Source organism: Eschrichtius robustus, chromosome 2 (genome assembly GCF_028021215.1).
Source record: "Eschrichtius robustus isolate mEscRob2 chromosome 2, mEscRob2.pri, whole genome shotgun sequence".
Lineage (NCBI taxonomy): Eukaryota > Metazoa > Chordata > Mammalia > Artiodactyla > Eschrichtiidae > Eschrichtius > Eschrichtius robustus.
Window position 1 is genome coordinate 166763104 of NC_090825.1, and position 14072 is coordinate 166777175.

Here is a 14072-nt window from a genome sequence, read left to right on the forward strand (position 1 = left end):
AGGGCCCTGAGCAGGCTGGGAACCCAGCACCTGTATCGAGGAAGTCCTTGGGCAACAGCTCAAGTTCTGGCCTTGCCCTGACCATCTATCAGAAGGGGGAACCTGCTGGCTATGACTGAATACGGAATTTCCCAATCATGGTCCTAGTGTGGATCACAGTGCCATTTTATGGAGAGGTAAACTGAGGCCCAGAGAGTCCATGTCACCAGCCTACAGTACCTTGGGGGGGGGAGCTGGGTCTGGGCAGCTTCCAAGTCTCTGGGGTGCCAGGGCGATGTCCGAGCTCCGCCCCCGCGCGCTGTCACTTACCTCCAGGGGTGCAGGCCCAGCGAGGGGCTGCAGGGGCTGCAGGGGCTGCTGGGGCTCAGCAAGGACGGGCTCTGGCTGCTTGGAGACAGACTGCAAAGAAAGAGGCCGGGGACGGTGAACCTGGCAACGGCCCCTGCGTGTGGCCGAATCCGGAGACGGGACCGGGGTTGTGGTTTCCTTAGGGAGAAGGGGCCTGAGGCCGGGGATACTAGGTCTCGCGCAGGCCGCGAGGGCGGGGCCAGACCGTTGACCCGGGAGGGCTCCCTGGAGGCGGCGGTGCGACTCGGGGCGACTTGAACAGAGACACGGAAGAAGGGTGGTTGTCAGCCTGCTCCTGTTCCCCCAAATCTCCCCTTCCAGGTCCAAGCACTCACTCGAGGGTCAGCGCCGGGATGTGCAGCTTGTCCCTGCGGGACTTCATGCCGAGGCCGGGGCCGCGTCTACGCGACCGGATACTGACGCCCCCTTCGTGGCCGCCAAGCCCTGATTGTGTCGCGATCGGACAGACAGACAGACGTGGACGCCGGGACAGCACGCCTGGCAGGCGAGACAGACGCGGAGTGGGGCCTGGGCCGCCGGGGGGTGGGGTGGGGGGTGGGGCGGGCTCTCTCCGTCCCGGGGCGGGGCTCGGAGCCCCGCACCTGCGCGCAGGCACAGCCCCGCAGCAAAGGTCGGATTGTGCGAGGCGGGAGCCGCGGTGCCACCCCTCCCGGGCAGGGACGCCGAGAGGGCCGGGTATCGAGGCCCCGAGCTGCACGGCCGGAAAGGAAGGGCAGTCACTGCCTTCTCTGCCGGACTTATTGCTCCATCAACTGGCCCCGCCCCTTCCCGGTCGCGGCCGTACCTCCGCGCTCACCCAGCCCCGCCCAGCCCCGCCCCCGGGCGGTGTCTCTCGGACCCCGGATCTGAGCGTGCCCCGCCCCAATCCTCCCACCCGCAGCCGCTCAGCCCAGGCGTTCCCGGCCGCCCGCAGCGGGTGTCAGCATCCCGGCGCACACCGGAGGCCCCGACCACGCCTCCAGCCCTTGGCTTCCCTGGGTTCCCTCTGCCAGAACAGTCATCCCCCTCATTCATATCCTAATTCAGCCCCACCAGCCTCCTCCCTACACGTGGACCCCTGGCGCTCCGAGCCCCACCCTCCCTCCTGCCCAGCCCAGACTCCGAAGGTTTGGGGTTGTCTGTGTCTGGCCATGGCCCCCGTGAAATCCTGGTTGGACCCAGTCAGGCACACCGCAGGTGGCAAAGACTAGACAGCCCTCAGGGAGTCTTTGTCCTTGTCCCATTCCGTGGCCCAGGACTTTGCCCTCAGTGGTTTGTACTGATTCACGGTCCACTACCCCGCCCCCAGCCTGGGCAAAGGCTGGGGACAGTGCCCGCCTTCCGGGCAGTGTCCAAGCCCCGCCCCTACTGGGGTCCTCAGGGCCCTCCCTACCAGATGCACTATCCCCAGTCCAACAAGAGATGGTCTGGGCTTGGGGGCTACTCTGACACCAGCCCCACCATCAGATTTCAAACTCTCATCCAACCCCCAGGACCTAACCCTTCTCCTCTCCCTCCACCTCCCCTATGCTCACTTCACCCCAGCTACCCCTGTCTCCATGCTGTTTTTCCAATGCCAAGCTAGTTCGCACCTCAGGACCTTTGACCATGCTGTTCCCTCTGCCTGGAATGCTGTTCCCCCCACACTTTCCCCCTGGCTCTTGCTCCTCTTCCAGATCTAGTCTCAAATGTCACCTCCTCTATGAGATCCCACATCTTCAGGGCTAAAGCCACCCTCCAGCCCCCTCTGTCTGTCTCTGTTTAATTTCTCCCCTGTATAACATCTCTTCATCACTCTCCCCAAGAGAGTGCAAGCTCCACGGGCAGGGTCCAGCATTGACTTGTCACCGTGTCCCTTGTGCCTGGAACAGAGTCCAGCACACAGTAGATCCTAAAAAAATGTTTGTTGAGTGAGTGATTTCACTGAGGCGCAAGGGAATTCCCACCCCCAACTTAGGCAAACGCAGCCTCCAAAGAGGGAGTGTCTGCACTCACACTCCCCCAGACCACCAGTACAAGGCAAACTCCTCCCCCTCCTGGGCTTTGGTTTCCCCATCTGTAAACAGGGGAAGGCACTGAACAAATGTTTTTTGAGCTTTTGGGATCTCAAAATGCCAATCACCAGGAACATTAATGTGACCCTGAAGTGTATGATTTTCTGCCGGTGTTCCCCAAAATAGAGTGAGCTTCCTGTCATGGGAGGCATGCAAGCTGGTTCCAGGATACTTGACTGGAATTCTACAGTCTGGACTCTGGATGCCACCTTTTCAAGTTGGGTGCCTTAGAGCCAGTGATGCAACCCTTATGCACCTCAGTTTCCTCGTTTGCAAACTGGCATGGTTTGCACCTCACCTCCCAGCCTGTGGTGAGGGCCACGTGAGGTGCCTGTGAAGTACTTTGCAAACACCGGGGCAGGATCAAGGTGAGAAGCTTTGTAGTAATTATTAAATAAATTCACAATTTGGAGGCTGCTGCTGAAATATCTGTGCCCAGGACCACAGGCCCCCATCCAGCCCACTGGTCCCAGGTGAACTCACCCACGTCCCCGGCGTGGTAGGCTCAGTTCCTTCTGAAAAGAAAACAGGGGTCATTCTCAAGGAGACAAACCCTTCACATCTCTAGCTTTCCACCCACCTCATTTACCAGTTGGCCCCTTGTCCACCCTGTTCCAACCAATGCCTCTTTTCTGCTCACCCCACACACTGGACTCAACCCTGCCTCAGGGCCTTTGCATCAGCTGTATCTTCTGCCAGGACCACTTTCCCTCCCTTCTGGTGCTTGTCAATTGAAGCTCATCCTTCAGGTTTCAGCTCAAGCGTCCCTTCCTCTAGGAAGCCCTTTCAGATTCCCAATCTACCTCACTTCTCAGCTCCCCTACTTACATTTAAAAAAAAATCATTATTTAAAATAAATTAGTTATATTTACAAAGAAGTATGTCAGTAGTGGCTAAATACTAATAATCTATTAAGAAAAGGGAGATTCCTGAGTCATCCTCACCCTGTCCCCTCCCAGATCTGAAAGCCATTCCCCGCTCACCTTCTGCAGAATCTCTGCAGGTTTGGGTCCTGGTCATTGGTGGGGGCTGGAGATACTGACCAGTGACTCCCTATTGAAGACTCTTTTAGAGCTCAGCAAGCTGATCTGCACCAATCCTGGGTGTCCTCACCATATATAGGGCAGAAAGCCCTGTGCTTAGGTTCCACTGTGACCCCAGAGTCCACCCTCAAATGTGGCTTGCCCAAGAGGGCTTTTTAATTCTCAAAAGGCTGTGTAGCACAAGTTTAGAATCTGAGGACACTCAGACCTGGGTCCAGATCTATCATCTGTTCTTTCCTGGCCATGGAACCTTGAGCCAAGTGACTGGTACTACCTGTGCTTTGGTTTCCCCATCTGTAATTTAGAGATAATGTAAGAGGGTTCTGGGGTAAAAATGATCAGAAATTATTGTTGTTGTGTTACTGTTGAGCTCAGCAAGGGCCTTCGCAGACTATCGCAATATTTGCTAAATTTTACTCACATTTACTGAGCTGCTACTACGCATCAGGAGCAGAGGCCTTTTTACAGGTGGGGAAACTGAGGCGCGGAGGGCAGCAGCTGCCCACATCTCTCGACGGAGGTAGGGCCGGGAATCCAGGTCTCTGGACACCACACACACACACACACACACACACACACACACACACACACACACTGGGGCGGTCGCGTGGAGGATGCACGACTATTTTTACCTCGGTGGGCCCAGGGCTGCCCACATCCAGAGTTGGGCGTTCGTCATGGCAACCAATGATGTCATCAGCCCCCGCAGCTAATTGGAGGGGGCCGGAAGCTGCTGGGCTCGGGATGACAGGGTTGGGAGGGGTTAACAGGGTCTCCAGGCAGGGGAAGAGGAGGATCTGCGGGGGTGGGGCGTCGCCCTGAGGCTGGACCCCAGCTACCTTGAGCTCAGAAAATCAAGTCAGAGCCCTTCAAGGTGGGAGGAGGCTCACGTGCCACCCTGAGGTCTCCTTGTTTGCTTGAATACCTCTGGGGATGGAGAGCTCACTATCATTCTGTGCAAATGTTCATAGACCCACCACCACCACCACCACCATTAGGGTCTCCTTCGGCCCCCTCTGGTTGTTATGAGATCTCATGCCAGCTTCCTCCTCCCCTACTAACCCGCAAAACAGTGAGGAGCTGGGATCTGAACTCAGGGGTTCTTGCTGTGCCCACACGTGCCGCCCCCCACACACCCCGTCCCAGCCATTTCCTTCCAAAACACTGACAGTCCTGGGTTCCCAGTCTGGCTCCCTAATCTGGGCTGTGTGACCCCCGCCAAACAACCTCACCCCTCTGTGCCTCAGTTTCTTCCTCTGGAAAATGGTCCAGTTACATAGGGCCCTGGGAGGAATCAAGCAGCAGGCTCAGGGCCTGGCGCTGGGGGAAGCTTTGATCAATCGGAGCCCAGACAATGATTCTGTGAGGTTAATAACTACCAATTTAACCACAAATTTTAATTTACTTCCAAAATACAAAAAGATGTGAAATGGCACAGAGAGGTGAGGGAAGGTCAGCAGCCCCCCTACAAAGGCTCAGTGGAACGCTGGGCCCACATGGAACTCTCCCGGCACCACCCCCGGACCCTCTGCTCCCTGCGCCATCTGCTTCTGCCTTCAGCCCCCTCTTTGCCAGCTGTTCCTCAGGGAGCGGCTCCCGCCTAGAAAGGGGGTGGGGGTGGGCGTGGGGGTGGGGGTGGTCTAACCCCCCGGAACTGCCCTTTAAAGATAATATTTATGGCATCCTCTTCTGGGCTTGACTGGGCTGGGTGATGCTGCCTCCTCACCAGAAGCCTCAGCTCCACCCCGAGGAACCCACATTCTGAAGGAGACAGGGTAGGGCGTGGACACCCCCATACTGGAGGCATTAGCAGGGACCCAGAGGAAGAGAAGGGGCTGCAGGGAGAAGGGAGCCAAAAGAGTTCCAGGAGGAGGGCTTCAGGCTGGGCTAGCAGGCTAGTGGGAAACAGTAGGGTGGAGGTGGGACTCAGCCCAGTGGGCACCAAGTCTCATGGGAAGTTGGCAGCTGGAGCGAAGAGAGAGAGGTCAGCAGGGACCACATGGCACCAGCCGGAGGGCTTCCTGGAGGAGGAGAATAGTTGGAACTGGGCCGTGAGGATGCCAGATGGACCTTTCAGGGAGCTTCCCCAGCAGCAGGAGAGACAAAGTCCAGACACAGACTGGCCACCTTCTCTATCCCTGGATGCTCTCTTCGGGGATCTGCTTTTAAAATTCTGTCGTTTGTTACGCAAAGGGCCAAGTGGGAGATGATGAAAAAGCTGATAAAATAATAGTGGTAGTAGTCCTAGTAATAACAGCTTACGTTAACTGGCGCCTACAAATGCTACACAGAAGACTGAGCTTAACCCAAACCAGAAAGGGCCGGTCTCCACTTCTTCCCCTTACCCACAGCCAATGCAAACTGGTGGTCCACAGGCCAAGCCAGGTCCTGTTTACAACCTCCTAGTACTCAGCCAACAGCATGCCCTGCATTGCCACAGTCAGATTGGCCAGGATACCCCCAGCTATTGTCTGGACTGGCCAATCAGCACCTGACTTCCTCAAGCTTTTATGAATTGACTCTTTGACCTTTGGCAAGGATCACCCTCCAGGATATCTGATTGGCTATGACCTGATTGGCTGGGGGCGCTCTGGGCTCCAATTAAAGGAGTGTGTGACTGATGCCCCAAACCAAGGCCCTCAACATCTTTGCACCCTCAAGTGCCAGACCACTTAGAATTCCAACTCCCTGACTTCCTGGATGTTATTTTCCTTCTCTGAGCCTTAGTTTTCCCCTCTGAAAAATGAGGCTAATAATCTCTTGGGCTGTTGGAGAACTAAATGCATGTACAGTGCTTAGCATTTGTAGATGCCCCTTAATGCGAGCAGTTATTTACACTTCTACTGTTATTTTAAAAATTATTTTCATTGTGTCTCCTACTTGGTCCTTTACTCTAGATGCGTTCCTGGTTTCTGGCCCCCTTTTTGGCCCCCACTTGCTCCAGAGGAGTCTTTCAAAGCCCTCAGATCTGACATGTCCTCCCCTGTTCCATCACCTTCCATAGCTCCCAATCACCCTAGGAAGAAAGTCTAACCTCTTCAAAATCGGCTATGGAAGCCCTGGAAGCAGATGGTCCCATCTCACATGCCCAGTTCTAGCGCTAAGAAATGGCTTCTAGCTTCCCCATAAACACATATGGTTGCATACCTCTGGGCATTTGCACGTGCTGTTCATGGACAGAATGCCCTCACTCAACTGGGCAAACCCTACTTGCCCCTCCGCCTCCTTGGATGGAGGCCTGCCAGTGTGGGGTTGGGCTGGAGGGAAAGCCAGACTTGCCTGGGTTCAAATCCTCTGTCACCTTACACACTGTGACACCTGGACAGAGGCTATGATTCTATGAGCCTCAGTTTCCCCGTTTGTAACATGGGACTCGTCATCAAGGAATGGGTGCCTCTTCCCCATGGAACAGCAACCCCCCCGTTTCTGACGTCAGCTGCACCCCCCATTCGCCTACCCGAAGGCGGTTTCTCTATTTTAAGAGGCTGCAGGCAGGGCTCAAATCTATCTGGGGCTCCGGGCGGGGCTTGTTTCCCCACAACACCCCACTGCAAACCAGTCCTGCTGCACCCCCTCCTCTATGCTCAGGCCCCCCACTCCTGCCCCTGGCAATGGCCCCTCCCCCACCCCCGCATGTCCTCAGGGTCTCTGCCTTGCAGCTCTATCCACACCCTCCCTGACTCCCAACCGAAACACATGTGGCTCTTCCTTCACCTCCGGACAAGTTCGCAGTCCGCAGCCCGGGTTCAAGGCCTGCCTTTCCCTCCCTCCTCGGCCTCAGGGCCCACCTCCCCACCCCACCCCCTCCTTTCTAGCTTCTCTCAGCCTCATTCATTTCCCCAAACACCTACCCCCTGCCCTGCCACCAGTGGCTGCTTCCTCTGTCCCAAGGCCACCCAGCAACCCTCGGTTCAGCCGCCTTCTCCAGGGATACCTGAGCGTGCCCCATCGCAGCTGACACCTCTGCGGGGTCACTGCTGCTCAGGCATTCGTCTCCCACAATAAGCTGGGAGATCCAGGAGGGCGGTTCCAGGGGTGAACCCCCCCATCCCCGCCTCTCCAGAGGGGCGGGGGTGGGGTGGGCCGGGGGATGAGCAGGCACTCAATAAATGTTTGTTGGGTAAATGATGAATCCGGGTTCCCCCACTTGCAACTGGTGGCTTCTTACAGGTGTGGTCTAAGCCCCAGAGGGAAACGGCTAGATTGTCTAAATTCCCACTGGACAGATGGGGACACTGAGGTCCAGAGAGGTCAAGGAAGTTGCCGCCGCGGGGTCACGTGCGTTAGAATGTCAGCCTCTGCTAGGTCTGATGCCTTTTTTTCTTATCTCCTGGTGGCGCTGCCTCCCGAACACAAACCCGGGGCCAGAGGTCAGAAAAGGAGGGTCCTTCTAGTGAATGGGGAAACTGAGGTCGGGAGACGCAAGAGTGCCTCCCAACGCCCCAGACCCCACCCCCCAGGCCACAGAGCCAGTTGGCAGTGGCTTGTGCACCTGAGAGCTGGTTAAGGTCGCTGGACTGAATCCCTGCTGTGCGACCTCGGGTTTGTGACTTTCCCAGACTCCAGCCTCAGTTTCCTCATCTGACGAAAGCGCGGACTGACATCCCCAGCCTCCCCAGCTTGCCTTAGGGGTGAGCTGAGGCAGGGCTGCGGTGGCGCTGCGAAGGCACGAGGCATGTATTAATACACATTAATTAATATTAATATAGCACTAGTAAAAGTATTGACACAACGAGATGAACTTATGGTGAGCGCTCAAAGGCTGTCGTTGCTCATATGATTAGATTAGAGCTGCTGGTGGAGAGGTCGAAATCCTCAGCTCCTTTCTCCCACGGAGCCTCAGTTTCTCCATATGTCAAATGGACATACCCTCTTCCCAACAGGCGAAAAGCACTTTGAGATGCGGGTGGACAAGTGGGAGCCGCCGGAGCGCGCACCTCCCTCCGCCTTAGTTTCCCCGGGTCCGCCAAAGCCCCGAGCCCGGCACCCAAGCAGGTTCGCCAAGGCCCCGACCCCGGCACCCAAGCAGGTTCACTCCGCCAGCGCCCTCTGCCCGCCCGCGCAGGGGCCTCACCTGGAGCCCACGGCGCCGCAGGAGGCTCGGCTCGTCCATCGCCGGCTAGTCCGCAATGCCCGCTTGCGCCCTGCCCCGCCTCAGCCTGCCAAGCCCCGCCACACCCTGCCGTTGGCCAAACCGGTCAGCTGATGAGGCCTGACCCCGCCCCTCTCCGAGAGCTGGTCTCGAAAGGCCCGCCCCCTTCGGGCGAGTTTGCCCCGCCCTTTCAGGCCCCGCCCCACCCCTAGAGCCTAGAAGTAAACATTTTTCAATGAATCTTCCTAGAAGGGAGAGTTATCCCCACTTTGCAAATGAGGAAACTGAGGCTCAGAAAAGTTAATCCATGTTCCCCGCCCCGGGGGGCACACAACAAGGGTGAGGCGAGTGGGGCACTCATGTCTGTGCAAAATTTAAGAAGCGCCCACAAAAAAAGTCAGTAATGAAGATACACAACATTTTAATACAATAGTTTAAAGAATCGAAACTAATGCAAAAATGCATGACGAGCTAGACATCAACATTTTAAATAAAGACAGGATCAGACTCTGCCCTTGCACGACCCTGCCTGCTTGCCTCACTCCAATCCTGGCCCTTGTCCCAATAAAACTTTATTTACAAGAATAGGCGGCCACTGTAGTTACCAGTTTCTTTTTTGAGGATGGCTGCCTTTGCTGAGCGCCAATTGGGCACCCAACTAAGTGCCTCATGAGGACCTCCTCTCACAGGTATCTGATGATAATTGTTCAGCCTGACTTTGCAGAAGGGAAAGGGAGGCTGGGAAAAGCCCAAAGTCCCAAGATGGCACCCATATTCTCTCTTTCACTGGGACTTCCACTGTCTCTGCAGCTGCAGGGTCCCTTGGTTACCAACTGTTCGACCTGGACATTAGCGTATGTTCTCAGATTGGAGGGAGCCCTAGCTAAGGTCTCTGGCTAATCGCCTGTGAGGTACAGTAGTGTCCCACCAAGTTATGGTGGCCAGATTGAGCACATAAAAATACAGGACTCCAAGGCCAAATTTGTTTTTCTCACACACGTTTTGAAATTGACATGTAATTTACCTACCATAAAATTCACCTTTTTAAAGTGTACAATACTGTGGTTTTTAAACATATTCACAGAGATGTGCAATCATCACCACTATCTAATTCCAGAACACTTTCATCACCCCCAAAAGAAACCCTATACCACTGAGCAGTCACTCTCCATTCTCCCTCCCCCAGCCCCTGTTAAAGACCAATCTTTCTGTCTCTGTGGATCTGCCTTTCCTGGACATTTCACATAAATGAAATCATACAACATGTGGCCTTTTGTGTGTGGCTTCTTTCACTCAGCAAGACGTTTTCAAGATTCATTCTCGTTGCAGCAAATGCCACTACTTCATTCCTTTTAATGGCTGAATAATATTTCATTGCATGGATAGACACATTTTGTTTACTCATTCATCCATCAATGGGCATTTGAGTTTTTCCACTTTTTGGCTATTGTGAAGAGTGCTTCTGTGAACGTTCATGTACAAGTTTTTGTATGGACATATGCTTTCGATTCTCTTGGGTATATACCTAAGAGTGGAATTCCTGGGTCCTGTGGTAACTCTACATTTAAATATTCTCAAAAACTACCAGACCGTTTTCCAAAGCAGCCACTGTTATGGGTTGAATTGCGTTCTCCCAAAATTCAGAAGTTGAAATCCTCACCCCCAGTACCTCGGAATGTGATTGTATTTGGAGATAAGGCCTTTAAAGAGGTAATTAAAGTAAAATGAAAAAAAAAAAAGTAAAATGAGGTCATGTGGGTAGATCCAAATCCAATATGACTGGTGTCTTTATAAGAGGAGATTAGTATACAAACGTGTACAAGGGAAGACCATGTGAAGATACAGGGAAAAGATACCATCTTCAAGCCGTGGAGAGAGACCCTGGAAGAAATCAAACCTGCCGACACCTTGATCTTGGACTTCTAGCCTCCAAAACTATAATAAAGTAAATTTCTGTTGTTGAAATCACTCAGTCTGTGATACTTTGTTATGGCAGCCCTACCAAACTAATACAGACACCTGGTTAAATTTAATTTCAGATAAACAATGAATACTTTTTCAGTATATATCCTGTGCAATAACTGGGACATAGATATACTAAAAAGCTATGTGTTATTTATCTGAAATTCTAATTTAACTGAGTGTTGTGTGTTTTATCTGATAACCCTACACTAAATGGACTTCAGCTGGAGCTTGCATACCCCAGGTGATGGTAAGCTCACGCCCTACCATGGCCAACTTTCTGTCTCTGGCTAGTTCTGCCTAAAAGTTCTGTAATCCAGGCTGGGGTGGACATGTAACCTAGAGTCATTATCCATCTCAGCCACTGTGATTGGTTAAAGATGGAGATGTGACTCAAGCTCAGCCAATAAGAGTCTTCCCTGGGACTTTGACTGGAACCCTGAGGAAACAGAGGTTCCCTGTACCAGAGGTGGTTGGGCTGGACAGATGGGGAGCTGCTGGAGGGGAAGCCACCAGAGAGGTCTCAAAAGCCCGTGATCTATCTGCAGAACTTCTTCCCAGAACTCCTTCCCAAATGACCTCTTCAAAGGGCAACAGGGAGCACTTACTGACTGACCGACTGGAGGACTGACTGAATGCAATTTTTCCACGGTGAACACCTATCCTTCAAAATCCACTTCAAATTCTCTTTGAGAAGCATCAGAGAACATTTATTGAATGAATAAATAGATTTTTTTTCTTGCCAACTTCTACACATCCAGCAAAACCCTCCTCAAATATCTCCATGAGGGGTATCAGGGAGTGTAATCAGAGAGTGAATGAAGGAGTTCTTTTCTTGGTAACCTATGTCTTCTTTTTTAAAGAAATAAATATATTTATTTATTTATTTTTGGCTGTGTTGGGTCTTCATTACGGTGCACGGGCTTCTCATTGCGGTGGCTTCTCATTGTGGAGCACGGGCTTCAGTAGTTGTGGCTCGCGGGCTCTAGAGTGCAGGCTCAGTGGTTGTGGCACACGGGCTTAGTTGCTCTGGGACATGTGGGATCTTCCCGGACCAGGGATCGAACCTGTGTCCCCTGCATTGGCAGATGGATTCTTAACCACTGCACCACCAGGGAAGTCCCACCTATGTATTCTTTTTTTGTGGGGTGGGGGTGGGGCCCCACACTGCACGGCACGCAGGATCTTAGTTCCCCGACCAGGGATCGAGCCCCTGCCACCTGCAGTGGAGGTGCAGAGTCTTAGCCGCTGGACCGCCAGGGAAGTCCCCCTATGTATTCTTTTTTAAAAAATTGAATTATAATTGACCTACAACATTACGTTAGTTCCAGATGCACAATATATAGATTTGATATTTCTATATCTTACAAAATGATCACCACTATGTATTCTTTAAAACATCCTCAGTTGATTCTCTGGAGGCCTCAGAAAGTCCTGGTTGAGTGAATGAAAAATGTTCTTATTGGTGAAAAATGTTCTTATTAATAAATGTGTTTGTTAAATGAACTCATGGATTTTCTCCTTGCCAACTCCTACTCATCCTTCAAGATCCTCCTTAGATGCCCCTCAGGGGCACCAGGTCTCTTGACCACATGGAGAGAAGCTCAGCCCTTCTCGGGCTAAAGGTCACTACCCCCCGTTCCCACAGAAAGCGGAAGCTGAGGGGGTGGGGAAGTTCTGTGGTTCCTCCCATTACCATTTCCTGGGGAGGGGTGCCTATGACCCTATCCTTCCTGCCTCCCCCTCCCCCCAGTTTGTGGGGTATCTGAAAGTGGGACAGCTCTGGGGACATATCCCAGTTGTGCTTCTAGGGCAGCTGGGAGGGCTTCCTGGAGTAGGTGGCAGGCAGGCCAAGAGAGGTGGGTGTACAAAGATTTGGCACAGGGAAGGTGGGCTGCAGTGAACCTCAAGGAGAGCTTCCAACTGTGACCTCAAAAAGGGTAGAAACAACACCTCACAAGTGGCTGGAATCCTACTCACATTCCTGCCATAGCTCCTTGGGAAAAAGCTCTTGCGAAAAAGCCCAGCCCTTCAGCCCAGCACTCAAGGCCCTGGCCCCCCCCCCGACCATTTTCATCTCTCCCATGGAGCCCCAGACCTGGCACGTTCATCTTGGTGTTCCCCAAATCATGTCGCCCGAACTTTTGCCTCTTCTGTCACCTCTGCCGGTAATGCCCTTCAATTCTACAAAACCAGTTCAAGACCTCCCTACTCTGGGAAACCCTCCCTGGTCCCCTGCAGGGCCCCCTTAACCTCTGCCCCTCCCTGCACCCAGCCCCTGACCTCAAGGAGCTGGGGGCATCTGTGTCCAGCCCTGCCCCACCCACCTTGATGTTTTTCCAGTGACTGCTCTAACTTTGGGGGGATGGGAAAGAGGTGTGACAAGAGCAGAGGCCACTGAGAGCCCCCAAAGAATGACAAATCATACTGGCTGTCTGGTGGGCAGCAACCCTCTTTTATCCACACTCTAGCCCATTTGCACATGGGGAAGCTGAGGCCTGGGAGGCCCAACTTTTGGGAGGGGGGTTGGTGGGAGGTAGGGAGTAGCCTTGGAGCATGGGCTTTACTCTGGAAGGTGCAAAGCTCAGCCCCACTGTGGGGGGCGTCCTGCCTCAGGGTTTGCATCCATGTTTTCACCTCTAGCTGGGGCCCTGAGTGGTCTGGGTGTCTCTGGACTCAGTTTCTCCATCTGCGAAATGGGGCACCTCAGGTAGGGGTCTCAGGATCATTGAGAGGGGGGCCATGGGTTTACCCCTATCTCCAGTGGTCCCTTCTATCTTTACATTTCTCTCCATTTATGTCTCTGTCTCTCTCTGTCTCTGACCCTCCCCCAGGCCTCAAACCGACTCCGCCCCCTGGCCTGGCCTGGGCCCTGATGCCTGTGAAGACTGCTCTGTGCAGGGTCACAGGGTCCCCGTCCCCACTGTGCCAGGCCTAGAACACTGCCTCTTTGTTCCGATGGCTCTGACTTCATGGCCTGCTGGGCGCCTGACCCTGGCCAGCCCAGCTGCCCCTCAGGACTGGCTCTCAGAGAAAGGGCTTCCTCCTGGCCTCTTGGGCCTCAGTTTCCCCAGATGCTTTCCCCCAGGAGAGACCCTTACCCTGTTCTTTGCCCACCTGGGCTCCGAGAACGTTTTTTTTAGGTGAAAATCACATAACGTAAAATTAACCATTTTAATATATACAGTTCAGTGACATTTAGAATATTCACTATATGGTACAACAATTACCTCTGTCTAGTTCTAAAACATTTTCAGCACCCCAAAATGCAGCCCCATCCCCATGAGTAGTTACTCCCCATTCCCCTCCCCCAGCCCCTGACAACCACTAATCTACCTTCTGTCTCTGTGGATTTGCCTGTTCCAGACAGTTCATATACATAGAATCATACAACATATGGGCTGCTGTGTCTGACTTTTTTCACTCAGCCTGTTGTTTTGGAGGTTAATCCACTTTGTAGCATGAATCAGCTCTTCTCCATGGACATTTTGGGCCTTTGCTGACAGTGGGGAGAGAGGGTCAGAAACTGAGACGCCCCCCCGCCCCCCAACCTCTCCACCTCTGGCTGAGAAA

The 14072-nt window shown here is 53.5% G+C and overlaps 1 protein-coding gene across 5 annotated transcripts in view; it reads right to left on the bottom strand.

Annotated features, from left to right (window-relative positions):
• MAST3 (microtubule associated serine/threonine kinase 3) overlaps positions 1-1031 on the bottom strand; it is a 29140-nt gene extending 28109 nt beyond the window's left edge. For all 5 annotated transcript variants that reach the window (XM_068536742.1, XM_068536740.1, XM_068536741.1 and 2 more), the window contains exons 1-2: positions 684-1031; positions 310-399 (exon numbers count right to left, since the gene is read on the bottom strand). In XM_068536742.1, coding sequence (XP_068392843.1) covers positions 310-399; positions 684-730 — 137 coding nt within the window. In that variant the 5' untranslated portion in view covers positions 731-1031. The remainder of the gene's footprint in view (positions 1-309; positions 400-683) is intronic.
• Between the last annotated feature and the right edge of the window lie 13041 nt (positions 1032-14072).